This window comes from Apodemus sylvaticus, chromosome 16, assembly GCF_947179515.1.
Source record: "Apodemus sylvaticus chromosome 16, mApoSyl1.1, whole genome shotgun sequence".
Lineage (NCBI taxonomy): Eukaryota > Metazoa > Chordata > Mammalia > Rodentia > Muridae > Apodemus > Apodemus sylvaticus.
The window spans coordinates 40,933,321-40,951,028 of NC_067487.1; the positions used below are offsets into that span (position 1 = coordinate 40,933,321).

At 41.9% G+C, this 17,708-nt stretch overlaps 1 protein-coding gene across 3 annotated transcripts in view; it reads left to right on the top strand.

Moving 5' to 3' along the window:
* Nucleotides 1-17,708, top strand: part of Nnt (nicotinamide nucleotide transhydrogenase) — a 92,639-nt gene that overhangs the window by 44,544 nt on the left and 30,387 nt on the right. For all 3 annotated transcript variants that reach the window (XM_052159567.1, XM_052159565.1, XM_052159564.1), the window contains exons 9-17: nucleotides 328-519; nucleotides 1,013-1,166; nucleotides 3,891-4,052; nucleotides 5,069-5,179; nucleotides 6,331-6,476; nucleotides 8,182-8,377; nucleotides 11,310-11,543; nucleotides 12,798-12,958; nucleotides 14,927-15,106. In XM_052159567.1, the coding sequence (XP_052015527.1) occupies nucleotides 328-519; nucleotides 1,013-1,166; nucleotides 3,891-4,052; nucleotides 5,069-5,179; nucleotides 6,331-6,476; nucleotides 8,182-8,377; nucleotides 11,310-11,543; nucleotides 12,798-12,958; nucleotides 14,927-15,106 (1,536 nt within the window). The remainder of the gene's footprint in view (nucleotides 1-327; nucleotides 520-1,012; nucleotides 1,167-3,890; nucleotides 4,053-5,068; nucleotides 5,180-6,330; nucleotides 6,477-8,181; nucleotides 8,378-11,309; nucleotides 11,544-12,797; nucleotides 12,959-14,926; nucleotides 15,107-17,708) is intronic.

Consider the following 17,708-nt stretch of genomic DNA (forward strand, 5'->3'; position numbering starts at 1 on the left):
TGGGAATCACACCCAGTGCTTCGCGCATGCTAGGCAAGAATTCTTCCACAGAGCTCTGCCCCAAATCCTCAGTAAGGGCTATATATTCCTTTAAGTATTTGGAACAATTGAAGTTTTAAAGTTTAAAAAAATACCAACCAACCATGAAGTCTTGGAAAAAAGATTTAAAAAATGGGAATAATTAAAGGTCATTTAAAAATGTATGCTTACATTTGTAAGTATGTATGTATATATATCTATAAAGGTAGGTACTATATGTGAGGATTGTTCTAGAGGGAATGGAAGTGTAGGGAATCAACCTTTGTGAAAATATGCTTTTTCACTTAGGGAATTACTCACATCGGCTACACAGATCTTCCCAGCCGGATGGCCACTCAGGCAAGCACTCTCTATTCCAACAACATCACCAAACTCCTGAAGGCCATCAGCCCTGACAAGGACAATTTTCACTTTGAAGTGAAGGATGACTTTGACTTTGGTACAATGAGTCACGTCATTCGAGGAACAGTGGTGATGAAGGTAGGGGTCCCCTTCTTCCTGTGTCCTTCCTGTGAGCCGGACTTACGACTTCTGTCCTTGAAGAACTATGGACATTATGGAATAGAGATGGGTTTGAACACATCATTGGCATGTCAGTGGAAATTATGTAAAAACAGAGAATGACTCAAGGGAAGCATTCCAAAGACCCAAGTATGTATGAGTCATTGAAAAACATACATCACTTTTGAAAACCGGGGGCAGAAACTTAATAAAGTAAAAAAATGAATTGTTCTCCCATGTACAAACTTTTCAGGGTTTGAACATTATTCTTCTCTATGTGTCCCAGACATATAAAAATTACACGTGTGCAATGCAAACATTGTTCACTTATATACCCATTTTGGAAATTATATGAATTTATATATATTAAAGTTATAGTTACAGTTTTTTTTTCAGCATGCACTGTCTTCTGTTGTAAGTTTGACAAACGCCAATTTGACTTTAAGAAATATTGTTTCCTAATATTGGTTAGGATGGCAATGTGATTTTCCCAGCTCCCACACCAAAGAATATTCCTGAAGAAGCCCCAGTCAAACAGAAGACCGTGGCTGAGCTAGAAGCAGAGAAAGCAGGCACTGTCTCAATGTACACGAAGACACTGACGACAGCGTCTGTGTACTCGGCAGGTGAGGATCACATTTATTAAGGCTTAGCCCTAGCTGAGTTTTGTCTGTAGGATGGAAATTGTCACGTTATATAATTGAAATACTGTTGCTGCTCTTTGGATTCTTTTGCATGGGACCCGATAGGTTTGACTTTTCCGCATGTTACTTCTCTGTGGACTTGGAGACCACAGTGATTACCCCAAATCACTCAGGCACTGTGTTAAGTACTGGAGTAAAGACATGGAATAACACTTTGATACATTTTACAGGAAACATCTTCTGTATAGTCACCAATATTACCTATTATCAACGCTATTGAGAAACAGTGTCAGGGAGTTAAAGTCTGGTTAAGGTCTTTTTGTGCTTTGTGGACATTTAGCTGTGGCTATTAGGTAATTGGATAAGACCGAGGAACACTCATTTGAATTCTAAGTAGTAAGAGGTACAGGATAACCTTGCATTTTGGACTAACATTCTAAGTTACCTACTAAAAGGGTTTAATATTTCAACTTTGATTTCTTTCTTTAAAACTGACCACAAGGTTTTTTTTTTTAGATTCATCTTTGTGAAATCACTGAAGAATTACCGTAAAATAGCGAGACATATTTGTTCTGGCTGTGTATTGCCGAGATGTGGGTATTTGATTGGAAATTGCTTTCTTCCTCACAGAAGGAATTAAACATGCTTAGCTCTGCTTAGCGTCAAAGCAGAGAACAAAACAAAAACTCTAACAAATTAAGGGAGCAGCAGCAGGCGCACAGGATTCTTGTAGGCTCAGCATTCCCCGAATTCCCATGTGAGCCCAGATGTCTTAAAGCCAAATGTGTAACTCTCCTTGAGCAGAGAGCAAGGCTCGGCAAGATGTTTGAAGAGCTTCTGCTGGGGCGCATTGTGAGCGGTGTCCCCGCTTGCACTTGGCTTGTTTTAAAAAAGGGGGGGGGGAGAAATAGAATGATTGCATTGTTCATGGGTGTTTCCTAGGCAGAACCGCAGGTTTCCATTTCTCTTTGAGATGCAGAAGAGTGTATCTAAGGGTGCAGGGCGTATGTGACGATTTATTTTTCTAGGTTTCTGTCTTACTTATCGAGTCGAGGGATTTCTGCTAAACAATTAAAGAGTTGGTAAGAAAACCTTCCCACATGTTATACTCACTGTGTCTTTGCCTAACATGGGGCACAGTGTATTTTGCTGAGTTAGTACTTTCTGGTCATAAGATCAGAATAGAGGCTAGCATTTAACAAGCCCCAGGCCTTCTGCTCCATGCTTCATACACCTTAGTTCATTAGCCTTAGAAAAACTCAGTAATGGGGGAATACTATTATATTCTTTTTTTTTTTTTTAAAGATAAAGACACAGAGGGTTAATAATATTATGGATGGGGACACTGAAGCACAGAGGCGCACTTCAGGTCTGTAAACAGGCCACTAGCAAGCAGCAGGAAGAGGCCTTGAATTACTCAGTCTGACTGAATAAAGTCTGGCTAACTAGAACCCTATAGAAAAGAATGTCTTCTCATTAACTGGACAGCCAGCACACTTACCTGGCACTTCTCTAGAGGTTCAACAAGCCATGTGTTAGAACTTTTGAAATACTATGAATAGGGAACTCTACATTAAGAAGAACCAACTTTCTGGGTGGTAGAGGAGCACAATTCAATCCCAGCACTGGGGAGGCAGAGGCAGGTAGGTATCTAAGTTCAAGCCTAGCCTGGTCTACAAGTGAGTTCCAGGACAGCCAGTGCTGTCTTGAAATACAAACAAATAAATACACAAACAAACAAACAAACAAACAGTTACCTTAAAGTAAAATTAATGTCATTTCATAGCTGTTTGTTCAGCCGTGCCACTGATAAGGTATTAGGTACTGCCAAGAACCCAAGGACCTCTGTTATTCAGGAAAGAACACTTGTAGCTCCCCCATAACTCAGTGTTTCTGTTTTTTACTGACCACTAGGTAACCCTTTCTTCTGTTGCAGAATAGCCATCCACATGTTTGCTGTTAAGGAAGGCGATAATTAAAGCTGTATGTTCAGAGCGGACTGTTTGTATCCTGCACATTCTTAATTTAATTTGTAGTTTTTTCTCCCCCTTTTCTTTGTAAAACTCTGTTTGCTGACTTGGTGCTGAGGCTGGAGCTGACAGTCCTGGCCAGCAGTCCAGTCCAGATTCAGGAGCAATTGCAACATTTCTGTCCTGGGCAGGGTGGGTGGAAGCCATATGTTTTGGGGAGGTGCTGGAGTGAATGAAATCTTTCCTGGTCTTTGAAAACCTCTCTTTCTCAGCCACAACTGAGAGTGACATGAAATTGGCCTCATAAAAATCCTGTCTTGTAAAGGTTATATCCCGCCTGAGTAGAACACTCTCTGTCGCTCTTCTGTAGGCCTGTAATTCGGGAATAAAAATGCTTGTATAAACACACGAGATCCTGTCAGTAAACGGTAAAAACAGAGACAAGGACAAAGTTGGGCATAGGGAAACGTACCTGTTGTTAAGAAGGCAACTCATAAATATTACTAGGTCTTTGCATTTTGCTTTGGTCAGAAAGGTTGATTTTTATCCATAATCTATCTCCCTTGCATCTTAACGGTCAGGTGTCTTAAAGGTCTGCTTATTATTGGCAGGGGAACAGAATTTAAAACACTATTCTTTAGTGTGTGTATGTGTAGGAGCATGTGTTTTTAATTTTCCTGAGGTCATCATAGACCATCTTATTCTCTCCTCTCTCTCTCTCTCTCTCTCCCTCTAGGTCTCACTGGGATGCTAGGTTTGGGCGTCGTGGCCCCCAATCTGGCCTTCTCTCAGATGGTGACCACGTTTGGCCTGGCCGGCATTATTGGTTACCACACTGTCTGGGGAGTGACCCCTGCTCTCCACTCACCGCTGATGTCTGTGACCAATGCCATCTCAGGTTGGTCCTTTGCCTCTTTCTGCTGCTTAGGCCATCGTGGTCTTTTCAGCTCTAGGAGTCGTTTCAGTGTACTTTATAAAGTTCAGTTTCAAATCATGAACTCCTGGTGTCTACCCGTCACTAGTGACTTGGGGACTGCCAGGGGTGAGCGGGCTTGTCAAGGAAGATATCATAGACTGTGCCGGTCCTTCCTGCATTCCCATTTCCGACAGTGTGGCTCCATTAATATTGCTTTCACTTACCATGTATTTTAAGGAAAGGATTCCACTAGTGAAATTTAAAACCAGAGAGGGTTTCACAGATTCAGTTACAACAACCTTTAGGATCTCTTCTTAGAATCAACAAAATATGGAATCTAGCAAGGCTAGAGTCTGCTGCATATGGCTTTGGTTGACTATGATGGTTAGGGGTAAGGAGCCAGCTTGCCAAGGAATGGTACCAGGCATCTGTCTTTGGTGAGAGTTTGTATAGCAGTACATGTGACTGCAAGGAGCTATTCTCTTTGACTTCTAGCAATGGTGTTGATGCAAGGGAATGAGCCCCATCTAAGTAGCCAACATGATCGAAGGTGTGATTATCTCTTGACTGTCCTAGGCATAGCTCCTAGGATTTCTATAGGGAGCACATCCAGTTTCAAAATGTGCTGTATGCAGGAAAGCTCAAACTGGTGGCAACATGATCTATACCCATGGACCATGATTAGTTCCCTCTAGTTTGGTTACAAGGTAGCTTTCACAGTCACACTTCCTTGTAAGCCTTGTTTTAGTAACTTTGAGAACACAGGTAGAAAGTTGAAGGTCAGATCCTTATGCCAAAGGAGGATGTGTTAACCTTTCCCACGATAGTACTTCAAGTAAGAAAGATGCACAGGCCTCTTTTTGATCAGGAAGATTGAAGTGATAAGAAGGTTGCCTTGACTTTGGGTATTGGGTCCTGATAGGACAAACGTTTTGGGTTTTCACATTGAATTTGGAGAGGTTACTGTATTTTTCACCATGCTGATGCTTTCTTTCTAGGTTTGACTGCGGTTGGTGGGCTGGCATTGATGGGAGGATATTTTTATCCCTCCACAACTTCCCAGAGTCTTGCTGCTCTTGCTACATTTATATCGTCAGTCAACATTGCAGGTAGGAGGAGGGGCAGGAGGAGGGGGAAGAGGAGGAGGAGAAGGAGGGGGAAGACAAAGAAAAGAAGGAGAAGGAGGGGGAGGAGGAGAAGGACAAAGAAAAGGAGGAGAAGGAGGGGGAGGAAAAGGGGAAGGAAGAGGAGGAGGAGGGGCAGGAGGAGAAGGAGGGGGAGGAAGAGGAGGGGCAGGAGGAGAAGGAGGGGGAGGAGGAGGAGGAGGAGGGGAGGAGGAGGAGGAGGAGGAGGAGGAGGAGGAGGAGGAGGAGGAGGAGGAGGAGGAGGAGGAGGAGGAGGAGGAGGAAAGAGCCCAGACTCTTTTTGACAAGGACATAGGAAGCAAATACCAAGTTGTATAAAGTAGACTTTCTGAGTTTAAGCATTTACCTGTTCCTTTAAAAATGACTTCTCTCAGACCACAAATGTTCCTTTTGAAGGAAAGTCAAATATCTTGCCTATCTGTAATGGTTAGAAATTGTATTGATAAAGAACCAATGCCTCCATACTCCCAGCTACACAGTGATGTCCTGCTAGAAGCTAACTGGGAAGTCGTGGACTGCAAGGTTTTGGATAACATTGACTTCCGCTCTCACCGTGACATCTGTAAATGAGTATAAATGCAGATAAGATTTTAGTCTATTGCCTTATCACGACTGTTGTGTGTTCCTGAAAACTGACAGGCTAGCACATCATTCATGTATGACACTCATCTGATGCTATTTTATAGCTAAAAATTCCTTTAATGGGTCCCAGGCACCCAGTGACTGTTGTTGCAGTGTGTGCTATTTATCGTTTGTTAGAGTTTGGTAAACAGAGTAACCTGTCAGAGGAAAATGCTGACTTTTGACCCTTTGTATTTCCAAGCCTTTACATGGCTATTTACCGTTTGTCACGTGGAAACAGTTGGCCCTACATTCTGACAGCAAGTTTTCTTCCTAACTGTATTTAGGGTTCCCCATCCTCCATCCATCCTAAGGCTTTAATGGTAGAGTGGCTTTTGCTTTTGAGGATCAAACTATTATTTGAAATAATAGCATCCTTCCGTGATACTTGGTGATAAAGGTATACTTAAAATCAAGAAAGATAGTGTAGCATGTAAAACAAAAGTCATGCTGTCTGATGTGTCACCTCTTGCCTGTTTGTGTTTCCTTGCTAGGTGGCTTTCTGGTGACTCAGAGAATGCTGGACATGTTCAAGCGGCCCACGGATCCTCCAGAATACAATTACCTGTATCTGCTCCCTGGTGGCACCTTTGTGGGTGGCTACTTAGCTGCTCTCTATGGAGGGTATAACATCGAAGAAGTAAGAGACCTTTGGAAGTTTTCACTTCTGCTAGTGTGTCTTTTTCCCTTTTAGAATTAATGTCGCTAGCATAATTCAAAGTATACAGAATATGTGACTCTGAAGGCAAATACAGTGGGGCCCTGTTTGGAACAGACTACCCAATGTCCTAAGGATGAGGAGCTGATGTGGGCTTATTTGTTAATTTTTAAGTTTTTCACATGCAGAAAGAGAATTAGTACATTCCTTGTGTGCCTGGCTAGATTGTTGTAAGGACACAATGGAATAACCAGTTATCAGTTTGAAAATGTTTATACTTCCCTTCTCCACAAATATACAACAATCACTGCTTGTTAACAAAAGACATTATGCAATATACTACTTATGGCAATATAGAATTTAACATTTTTATGTTGTAGGGCAGTGGTTCTCAACCTTCCTAATGCTGTGACCCTGTAATACTGTTCCTCATTTTGTGGTGACCTCCCCAACCATAAAATTATTCTCATTACTACTTCATAACCGTAATTTTGCTACTATTATGAATAATAATGTAAATATCTCTGTTTTCTGATGGTCTTAGTGAACATAGTGGGTCATTTGATCCCAAAGGGGTTGTGACTCATAGGTTGAGAACCACTGTTGAAGGGGGTACGGAGATAGGCCAGTTGGTAAAAAACACTTGCTATACAAGCATAGGGTCATATATTGATCCACAAACCCCTGGGTGTGGTACTGTAATCCGAGCACTGGGGAGGCAGAGACCAGCAGATCCCTGGGGTTTGATGGCCAGGAGGAATGGCTTCCGTGGTGGTCTCCAGGAAAGTGGAAAACACTGTTTCAAAGAACAAAGGGGAATGGTACCTGAGAGAGGATACAGAGGTTGTCTTCTGACCCGCGCGCGCACACACACAGTCTTATGCTGTGTGCTAAGAATCATCAGATTGGAACTTAGAACGTGCCTAGGTGAAATAGAAAACAAGCTGAGGCTTTCCTGTTACTTGTTTTACATTGCTTTCCAGTGAATGACACTGGCGCTCAACTTGTCTGACAGCAGGAAAAAAAAAATCCCATCTGTCTTGGTTTCTTCTGTGCCCCCAGTGTGCAGTATTACCTCAGTGACGAGATGTCTTTTTTGAGAAGAGTTGAAGCTAGAAGTCTAAGACTCACATCTGAACTTGAGATTTTCTACTTACTGATCTTATTTATCTCGGGGCAGTTATGTAACCTCATGATGCCCCGCTTTTTCATTTTATAAAGTGAGGACAGTGGGTCTTTCCCCACGTGACTTTCATGAGACTATTACGGTATGAGTAAGGCATATACGCAATTCCTGGCACTGATGACATGGATTGGCTGTTTTAAGACATGCCTACTGTTTTCAAATCTAACAACAACCCCACTTAAATTTAGGTACTTTTTTTATATTTGTGTATGTTGTCAAATCCAGAAGTCTGTATAAATGGTGTAATTCTAAGTACAATATAAAGTATGTAATGCTTTTATTTTCCTAATGGATGGGAAAATCTTTTGAAGTGTTAGCAGAAGAATTCAGATTTGTCAACTGTGAATTTAAATTGTCCTTAGAGACTCATGTTGTACAAGGGAGGCCTTCCCTGAGCCAACAGACCAAAGTTGTTTGTTTTTTTTTGTTTGTTTTTTTGTTTTGTTTTTTTTTGTTTTTTGTTTTTTTTAATAATCTTTTTCTCTTCTTTCCTTTGCAAAGATCATGTATCTGGGCTCAGGCTTGTGCTGTGTTGGGGCCCTGGGCGGCCTTTCCACTCAGGGAACAGCTCGACTCGGCAATGCCTTGGGCATGATTGGGGTTGCAGGAGGCCTGGCAGCCACCCTTGGAGGCCTGAAGCCAGACCCACAGCTGCTAGCTCAGATGTCTGGGGCAATGGCTATGGGTGGCACCATCGGTGAGTGCTGTGGGCTGGCAATGGGTGGCACCATCAGTGAGCGCTTGTTGGCTTCTGTCTTCTTATGTCCTTCATGTGTCTGAAGAGAGTTAGGCTCGGAGACTTAGGTCTGAAGAGTTCTCCAACATTGAGGGCTTAATTTGAGGAGTGCATCATTTGGAAGAGTCCTCTTAGGGTAAACATTTCCCAGATTATTCTTACTCACATATGACAGATACTCAAGATAGAACCCGGGGAAGTATGTCAACTGAGTTAGAGAGTGGGATTAAAAAAAAGCCAGGCGGTGGTGGCGCACGCCTGTAATCCCAGCACTCTGGAAGGTAGAGGCAGGCAGATTTTTGAGTTCGAGGCCAGCCTGGTCTACAGAGTGAGTTCCAGGACACCCAGGGCTATACAGAGAAACCCTGTCTCAAAAAAACCCAAAATCCAAAAACACAAAAAACAAAACAAAACAAACAAACAAACAAAAAACCCAAGTGGCGTGAAGTTTATTTTCTTTTACTGATTGTATCCAGCATTACCGATGATAGGATAGGGGACTGGGAAACTTATATATAAATTCATTTTTTTTTCTGACTATAAACTTCAGTAGAAGATATGTTCTTAACTTTCAAACAACACATGACTGAGTTTAAAAAAAAAACCCTGCTGTTATAATCTTCTCTAGTGTTGTGTCAAATAGAGTGTCTTCTCTATATTGGCGCTCTTGTTAAATTTTCAGTAGTTTGGTGAACTGCTTTTAAAATAGAACTATTACTAAAACCTAAATAAGCCAGGTTGGTGGTGGTACGTGCCTTTTGTCCCAGTACTTGGGAGGCAGAGGCAGTTGGATCTCTGCAAGTTTGAGGCCAGCCTGGTCTACAGAGTGAGTTCTAGGCTAGGGTTCCCGTCTCAAAAAACCAAAAACCAAACCAAACCCCCAAAACTTAAATTACATAAGAAACAAAGGTAATACCAATAACATATACCCCTTTGTAATTAATGTACAAGACTTTTTAATATGCTCTTGAGGTCATTCATGTCTCTTGTATGCTTATGGTAGAAGTACTGTGTAATGGCAGGCTGTTATAATTTCTTCAATTCCCATTCAATGACATAAAACTGGTATGTTGAAATTATTCATGGCGGAAGTGTGGAAAGACCTAAGAAAGTGATGGAAAAAATTTAGCTTAAGCCTAAAATATGACTATGGCTATTACATTGTGAATTGCGCAAAAATAAAGTTTGGAAACTGTTACCATAGTGAAGAAGTCCCCCCACATAGTTGTTACAGGGGCAAAGTTTTCACTTTCATCTTAGGGTTCATAGCACAAACACAGCTTTTTTTTTCATTATACCTCTAAATATAATATAAATAAAATATTTACCGATGTTTATGTGGGAAGCATCCTTATTGGTTGCAAATTCTAGGTTTGCTACAGGTATGGGAACTTAGCAAAAGTTAACAAAGTCATGCTGTGAAAAGTCAATAATCTTTTTGGAACTTGGAATAAAGGATACTGCACATGTTGACGCTGGAGAGCTGGAGAGCTGGTGCAGTGGTTAGTGGTTCTGTCTGCTCTTCTAGAGGATCTGAGTTCAGTTCCTAGCTCCCATGTTAGGCAGCTCCCAACCACCTGTAGCTCCAGGTTCAGGGGACCTGATGCCATCTTCCAGCCTTCATAAGTACCCCCCCCCAATTGTATATTTTATTACTTGAAAATCCTATCCACCTTTATATAAACTCGCATATGCACCTCCTCTCCTGTCTTCTGGTTGCTATGTATTTCCCAAAGGAGCATTTGCTTCAGGCTGCCCTTCATACTTCTCTGGAAAGCTGCGGGTCCTTTGGTAGCAATTCTGAGAGAGACACTGAGGGAAAATGGGTATTGCATGTTCTTGGTGGGAAATTGCTTACCCATTGTCTTAGTCAGGGTTTCTATTCCTGAGCAAACATGACCAAGAATCATGTTGGGGAGGGAAGGGTTTATTGAGCTTACACTTTCCACATTGCTGTTGATTACCAAAGGAAGTCAGGACTGGAACTCAAGCAGGTCAGGAAGCAGGAGCTGATGCAGAGGCCATGGAGGGATGTTCCTTACTGGTTTGCTTCCCCTGGCTTGCTCAGCCTGCTCTCTTATAGAACCCAGGACCACCAGCCCAGAGATGGCACCACCCACAAGCCCCCCCCCCCACCTTGATCACTAATTGAGAAAATGCCTTACAGCTGGATCTCATGGAGGCATATTCTCAACTGTAGCTCCTTTCTCTGTGATAACTTCAGCTTGTGTCCAGTTGACACAAAAACCAGCCAGTACACCTGTGATCTTCAACAAATATTCAAATCCCCCCACTCCTTGTATCTCCTTACTACCTCTGTGAAAAATCCTTCAGAATTAGGGAATTTATTACCCAGGATTTTTCTTTTGTTTTGGCTCTAGCTAACCCAAGCTTAAATTTGTTTTCCTTAAAATTCCATCTGTTAGTGATATATATATATATATATATATATATATATATATATATATATATATATATATATATATATATATATATATGTTTAAACACTGGCCAAAGAGAAGAGAGCATGGGCAAGTCACTCAGTGCGGACATATAAGTCATAAGGATGTAACATCTAAAGGGATGTAACTGGAGCTTTAAGCGGCCTTCATAAGCTTTTGTCTCAGGGTGTATCCGGAGTCTGAGGAGGCACGCACTGATACTGTACACTGTTTTTTGATGTCCATTAGATGGGGCAAGAAAAGGAGTTATTTTGACATGATACGCATTAGCCAGTATTTTTCCTTCCACACTGTCCTTGTAGGAATATTTCGTCCACACAGGGAGCCAGGTAACGCTCATTTGCGGCAGGGATGTGAACCCTGCTTTTACCTTTGGTGTTTTCCAGAGGTCCATCAAGTTTACTCTCTCTTTGACCTTTGTTCCCCACCAGGACTGGCGATCGCGAAGCGGATCCAGATCTCAGACCTGCCTCAGCTGGTCGCTGCTTTCCACAGTCTGGTGGGCCTGGCTGCAGTCCTTACTTGCCTGGCGGAGTACATCGTAGAGTATCCGCATTTCGCCATGGACGCCGCGTCAAACTTCACCAAGATTGTGGCGTACCTTGGCACTTACATCGGCGGAGTCACCTTTAGTGGGTCCCTTGTTGCCTACGGAAAATTACAGGGTAAGTGATTTGATATAACGTATAGGTAAACGTCTATTTTTCAGGGTATCCAATTTTTAGAAAACCCCTTCAGAGTAGAGACCTTCAAGAGGAGTGATTTGTATAGCACCCAGACACATGTAAAAGATTTTCCCCTCAAAAAGACGATTTATTTTAATTCTTAGAGGGTCTAAGCTTTGTGACACTTTTTTTCTGCAGACAGGAAATAAAGGAAATTAGTACACAAAAGTTTGTAGACATTAATGGGTATTTGATAATATGTATGAATGAAATAACAACTCTGTAACCTTAGTTTAGAGATGACTGCATATTGTCTGTAGAAATGAACTCGTGTTTCCTAGAGTAGAGCCAAGCTTACTGGATGGCTTTGGTTAGTGGAACTCATTCTGAAAACCGGCAGGTGCTAGAGCACTCTGCCATGGCAAAGTTTACTACTGCAGTGTGGTATCATGAAAATGGAAGCTGAGTGAAAAATCCAGAGAGCCTCTGTGCAGCGCGCTCACAAAAGAGTCCCTAGAGAGACTCGTTTGTGATGTGAAAATATGTTTTTGCCTCTGAATAATAAAGTTATTAAATGGGGGAAACTTCCATTAAGCTTAAAAAAAATCACAAATGAACTTCAAATCTAAGACATTCTTGTCTTGGGCTTTTTCTTTAGAAATAGCTAACAAGGGTTCTCCCTGGGGTTCGGTTTATAGCATTGGAAATGCTAATGTCCCAGAACTCTGTATTGAAGTTGTAAATAAACAAAACCATACTTAACAACTTCTGTGTTGGTCATACAGGGGGAAAATCAATTTTTAAGATTCCATGTTAGAGTATGTGATCAATGTAAGGAAAAGTACAGTTAAGTTGAACCTTATTTTTCTGTCTCTGCTAATTTGTTACATGCAGAAGTCTTTTTTTAAAAAAAAGATTTATTTTACTTATATGAGTACACTGTAGCTGCCTTCAGACACACCAGAAGAGGGCATTGGGTCCCATTACAGATGGTTGTGAGCCACCATGTTGTTTCTGGGATTTGAACTCAGGACCTCTGGAAGAACCATCAGTGCTCTTAACTGCTGAGCCATCTCTCCATGTACCCCGCTGAACTCTTAACATGCCCTAACGTTTCATATCTGGTGCTATAAAACGATTTCTGAAGTATTGTACTGTTATTCTGATACTCAATTTTGGGAGTTTAGGATTCAGTGGCATGTGGGGTTTCCCACAACACCGTTTAGGTTCTGACTACCATCTGCTTTGGCTCAGGCATTCTGAAATCAGCCCCTCTGCTGCTCCCTGGAAGGCACGCCCTCAACGCGGGCCTGCTGGCTGCTAGCGTGGGTGGAATCATCCCGTTTATGGCTGACCCTAGCTTTACCACCGGCATCACCTGCCTGGGCTCTGTGTCCGCACTCTCCACTCTCATGGTAAGTCCCCGGAGAGAAGTACGTACTAAGAAAAGAGCTGGGAACCTGTTGTTAGGTCACAATCTGGTCATGCCTCCGTCCCTTCAAATGCCCAAGGGAAGAAACATGTCTAACAACTGGTTACATGCCCCTCGTTTCAGAACACAGAAAGTTAAAAAACTATGAGAAGAAAATCATGTTCGGCTAATTGACTATCTAAGAGTCATCACATCTGACACCTTTATTTCTCTGGGGTTTTCACACTACCAACATGCAGGTGAACAGGAATTTTAAAAGCCAAGGGTTTTAACTCTATTCGGTAGGCACCTACTATGTGACAAGTTCTACAAATGATACTTTGAGGTTTATTTAATATGTGTAAGGTGGTCACAGCTCATGAGTTGCTCTTACGTTCTTTAAAAGATAATACGTGGAATCCAAGTAATTACGTGAAATGGGCTACACTTAATAAACCCAGTGTATTCACTGAGAGGGCTTATCCTTTTGTGGTGGGTTTTCTCTTCCTCTCCTGTCTGACTTTTACATATAATATATTGATATAAACAGAGATTCTGTCTCTGTGTTCAGTTGGGATTTTATTAGTAGAGGATGTAGTACATGGAATTCTGTTACTCATTCTTGTTTCACATTCCTCTAGACTGGTTTATACTTTTTAGACAGTCTTTATATTTTAAGGTGAGAAAAAATATTTATAGCACAGAGTTAGCTGTCTAGTCATTTTTTTTTTTTTTATCAAATACTGACCCTGGTTCAGAAACATATGATCTGTAGTATACAAATGAAACTTATTCATGAGTTATTATAAGTTAGGGCATGACTTCAGTACAGACACATTAGGACACTGAAAAATGACTTGAAATTCTCTTTGTGTGCCTTATAGTCCAGCTTTCTTCTGTCTTATCTGGTGATGATTGTTTTGTTTTATTTAAATGTAAGAAAATAACTTTTGTAGTTTTAATCTAATCAAGCAGAAGTCCATATAATCAAACCTATAATATAGAAATGTAAAATTTAGAGAATTGTCATTTTTGAGAAATGATGAATATATTTAAAAGAACTTAATAGCCAATATGAAATTATCCCCATAACACAAAAGATACTTTTAATTGCTTTTGGCTTAGATATTTACATAGAAACAATGCAAAAAATGAAGAAGAATATAGAATGAGTGGCGAAAATCCACCCTCTTCCTGTTTACTTTCTTGTATTTAATAACTTTGGATTGCATCATGAGCATTGTTGAGGTTTGTTTTTTTGTTTTTTGTTTTTTTTGATGCACTGGATTCTGTTGTATTCGTTCCCAGTATTGATAACCAATGTTACTTTTGTTTTGGAGCTGCTAATGTGCTTACACTGAAGTTCTCTTGTAGTCTAACAACTGAAACCTGTTGTTATTTTAGCCTTAACAGAATTGTTTGGCATCTGGCTACAGTTTGAGTGTTAACTAGAGATTTGGGGAGTGTTTAGTATAGCATTTGGAGCTCCTTCAGATCACTCTAGCCCGCTCCTCTGTAGGATTTTTCTTTCTCATTTTTCAGCTGTCTTTGTCACCAAATCCACGTCCTCTGGATCGTCAAACAAGTAAGACTGTGGACTGATGGCCTTAGTTTTGTCTCCTTCACTTGATACCAGCAGGGGCCTGACTTCAGTCTAAAGCCATTAAGAGCTGGGTCTATCAAGACACTCATTGGTATATTTTATTTTTCTAAGGGAGAACTTCTTTCAGTGTCTACCAGGTTTCATCACTACTTTCATTTAGGTTTTTTTTTGGGGGGAGGGTGGTGACTAAATGTTTGCCGTTGATAAGCCCATGGGAGAGTTGATCATATGGGAGACTTGATCATCACCAAGTACCTGTATGGATATCTATTAATTAAAAAAATTATAATGTTTAAGAGCCAAGACATGGAACGTCAGAGGCTTGGTGGCGTGAGCTTATGTCGCTCCTTTGATTTTTTTTCTGGCTAGGGTGTGACTTTGACAGCTGCTATCGGCGGTGCAGATATGCCTGTGGTCATTACTGTGCTAAACAGCTACTCGGGCTGGGCTCTGTGTGCCGAGGGCTTCCTGCTTAACAACAACCTGCTGACCATCGTGGGCGCGCTCATCGGCTCCTCTGGTGCGATCCTGTCGTACATCATGTGCGTGGTAAGAAATGCTCGCTCGAAAGAGAAGGGAAAGGACCCGGAGACGCGGCTGTGCGCGCCACTTCAGTTTGCGGCAGAAATAAATCTATTGGTTTTCATCATTTTCAGCAGAAATATGAGGTTTTTCTTTAGAGGAAATTTCTAAGGCCGCCTTAAAGATATCCAACTTCAAGGAGTTAGGAAAAGCTTACTGGGTAAAACTCTTGTAATGCTGTTCCCCATCTGGAGAGTGACACATATTTATTAGTTTAGGGTATTTTTTTTCCCATTCTCTTCATGTTGTGTATTTGCTTGCCTGACCTTACTGTATTTTTCGATTCAGAATCATTTTGTCTTTCTGTGGTGTGAGACAGGCGCCTATCAACACAGCCCTGGCTGCCCTTGCGTTTGGGACTGGAATCCTCGGTCCTCCTGCTTACAGGACTGCAGGGCGGCGATATGCTGTATCTTGCTTACACTTAAGTTTTAGAATATTACATACTATTGTCTTGTCTTTTTAATCATGAAAGACTCTGCCTCTAAAATCTTATTTAAAGAGCCTTATGGTAATCTGCCATGTGGATAGACAAAAATTTTCCCAACACTTCACAGTGTTGACTTTTTAATTTATCTTTGTGCATAGTACATCTTTGACATTTTTCACGTGTTTTATTTTACTCTTTGAAAATTTCATTTATCTATCTATATGTATTTTGATGAAATTCACCCCTCTTGATGGGTTTGGTACCACAGGCCTTTAATCCAACTATTTGGGAGGAGGCGGGGGTGAGGGTGGGGGTGGGGGGCAGGGGGCCGGTCAGGAGGCAGGGGGTGGTGGCAGGGCGTGGCCAGAGGCTGGGGCGGGGCTGGGTGCTGGGGGCGGGGTTAGGAGCAGGGGTAGCCGCATTCTGTTAAAGGCTAGCCTGGCCAGGGTTACACAGTGAGACTTTGTCTCAAAAGGAAAACACCTGCATCTTCCTTTCCTCCTCTGTCCCCACGACCTGTAACCACTGCCTCTTCCCAACTTCGTGTCCGTGGGTGTAGGGCAATGTGCCGGAGCATGAATAGCCTCTCTGGGACTACAGCTCCCTCTGAGTCCCCGAGAGGCCATCAGTTCAGTTTGCAGTAGATCCTCAGCTAGCGGTGGGACTTGATTTTTCCCCATCCATGAATTTTCAATTTTATGAGCTAGAGTTTTTAGAAAGAATGCATTCACCGGGAGAGGCTTTTTATACTTACTGTGTTTGTAGACAGCTTGTTCTGACCTGCGCTTTTCCTGCTCATCTATATGCCTGCCTATCATGAAGATTTATGGTGAATGTGACTTTTTCTCTAATAGAAGAATCCAGAACAAAAAGTAGCGATATGAATACTTCTCGGCTTCCTTTTTGTTCCTAGTTAATTCTACCACTTTTTATTCTTTAATCTCTCTCTCTCTCTCTCTTTCTCTCTTTTTTTACAGTCCAGTCATTATCCCCCTCCAGGTCCACCCTTTGACTGTTCCACATTCTGAACCTCCTTCCCCATCCCTCCACACTTCCTACCCCCCCAGAGGATGCCCCCACCTCCACCCCACCAGACCTCCCCAATCCCTGGGGCTCCAAGTGTCTCTGGGGTTAGGTGCATCTTCTCTGACTGAGGCCAGACCGGTTAGTCCTCTGCTGTATGTGTGTTGGGGCCTCATATCAGTTGGTGTATGTTGTCTGGTTGGTGGGTCAGTGCCTGAGAGTTCCGGAGTCCAGGTTAGTTGAGACTGGTAGTCTTCCTATAGGGTTGCCCTCCTCCTCAGCTTTAAAGTCAAAGAGCTATCTCTTTCTCTGGCTTTGCTATAGGGTTTTCTGGCTCTAATTAATTCCCTTCTTGATAGCAAAGAATATCTTGCAAATAACCCTAAATATGATTGAAAACTTTGTTTTTAGTTTTTCCCTACAGGAGATTTTTGGATTACTGTTGAAACCCACTTGAAGTGCTTTATAACTATCCCAAAGCTTATAAACACATCTTAGCTTTACAGATAACTTTAATGTGTTATACCTTAATAATATACTTAGGACAATTATATATCTCTGTGCGTGTGCAAACACACACACACACAGACACACACACACACACAGACACACATACACACACAGACACACACAGACACACACACACAGACACACATACACACACAGACACACACAGACACACACACAGACACACACACACAGACACACACTCATATATATATATATGTATATATACATATATATATGTATATATACATATATATATTTCTTTTTCCTTTTCTTTGAGACAGGGTTTCTCTGTGTAGCCCTGGCTGCGCTAGAACTTACTTTGTAGACCAGGCTGTCCTCGAACTCAGAGGTCCATCTGCCTTTGCCTCCAGAATATTGGGAGCAAGGAATAATAGGCCTTTCCTTGCTGGGAAAAAGCCAGCAAGGCCTTTTCTTCTGTAAACGTATGCACACATGTGTATAGACAACATACCAAGTCCATTTCATGCTGCTTGTATGTGTACGTGACCAGGGCTGACCACTTGGGATTCCCTGGAGGAAGTGGATTTTCCCTTTCTCAGTGGCCGTTGACCACCTTCATCTAGGGTGGGACCTTGTGGAGATTCC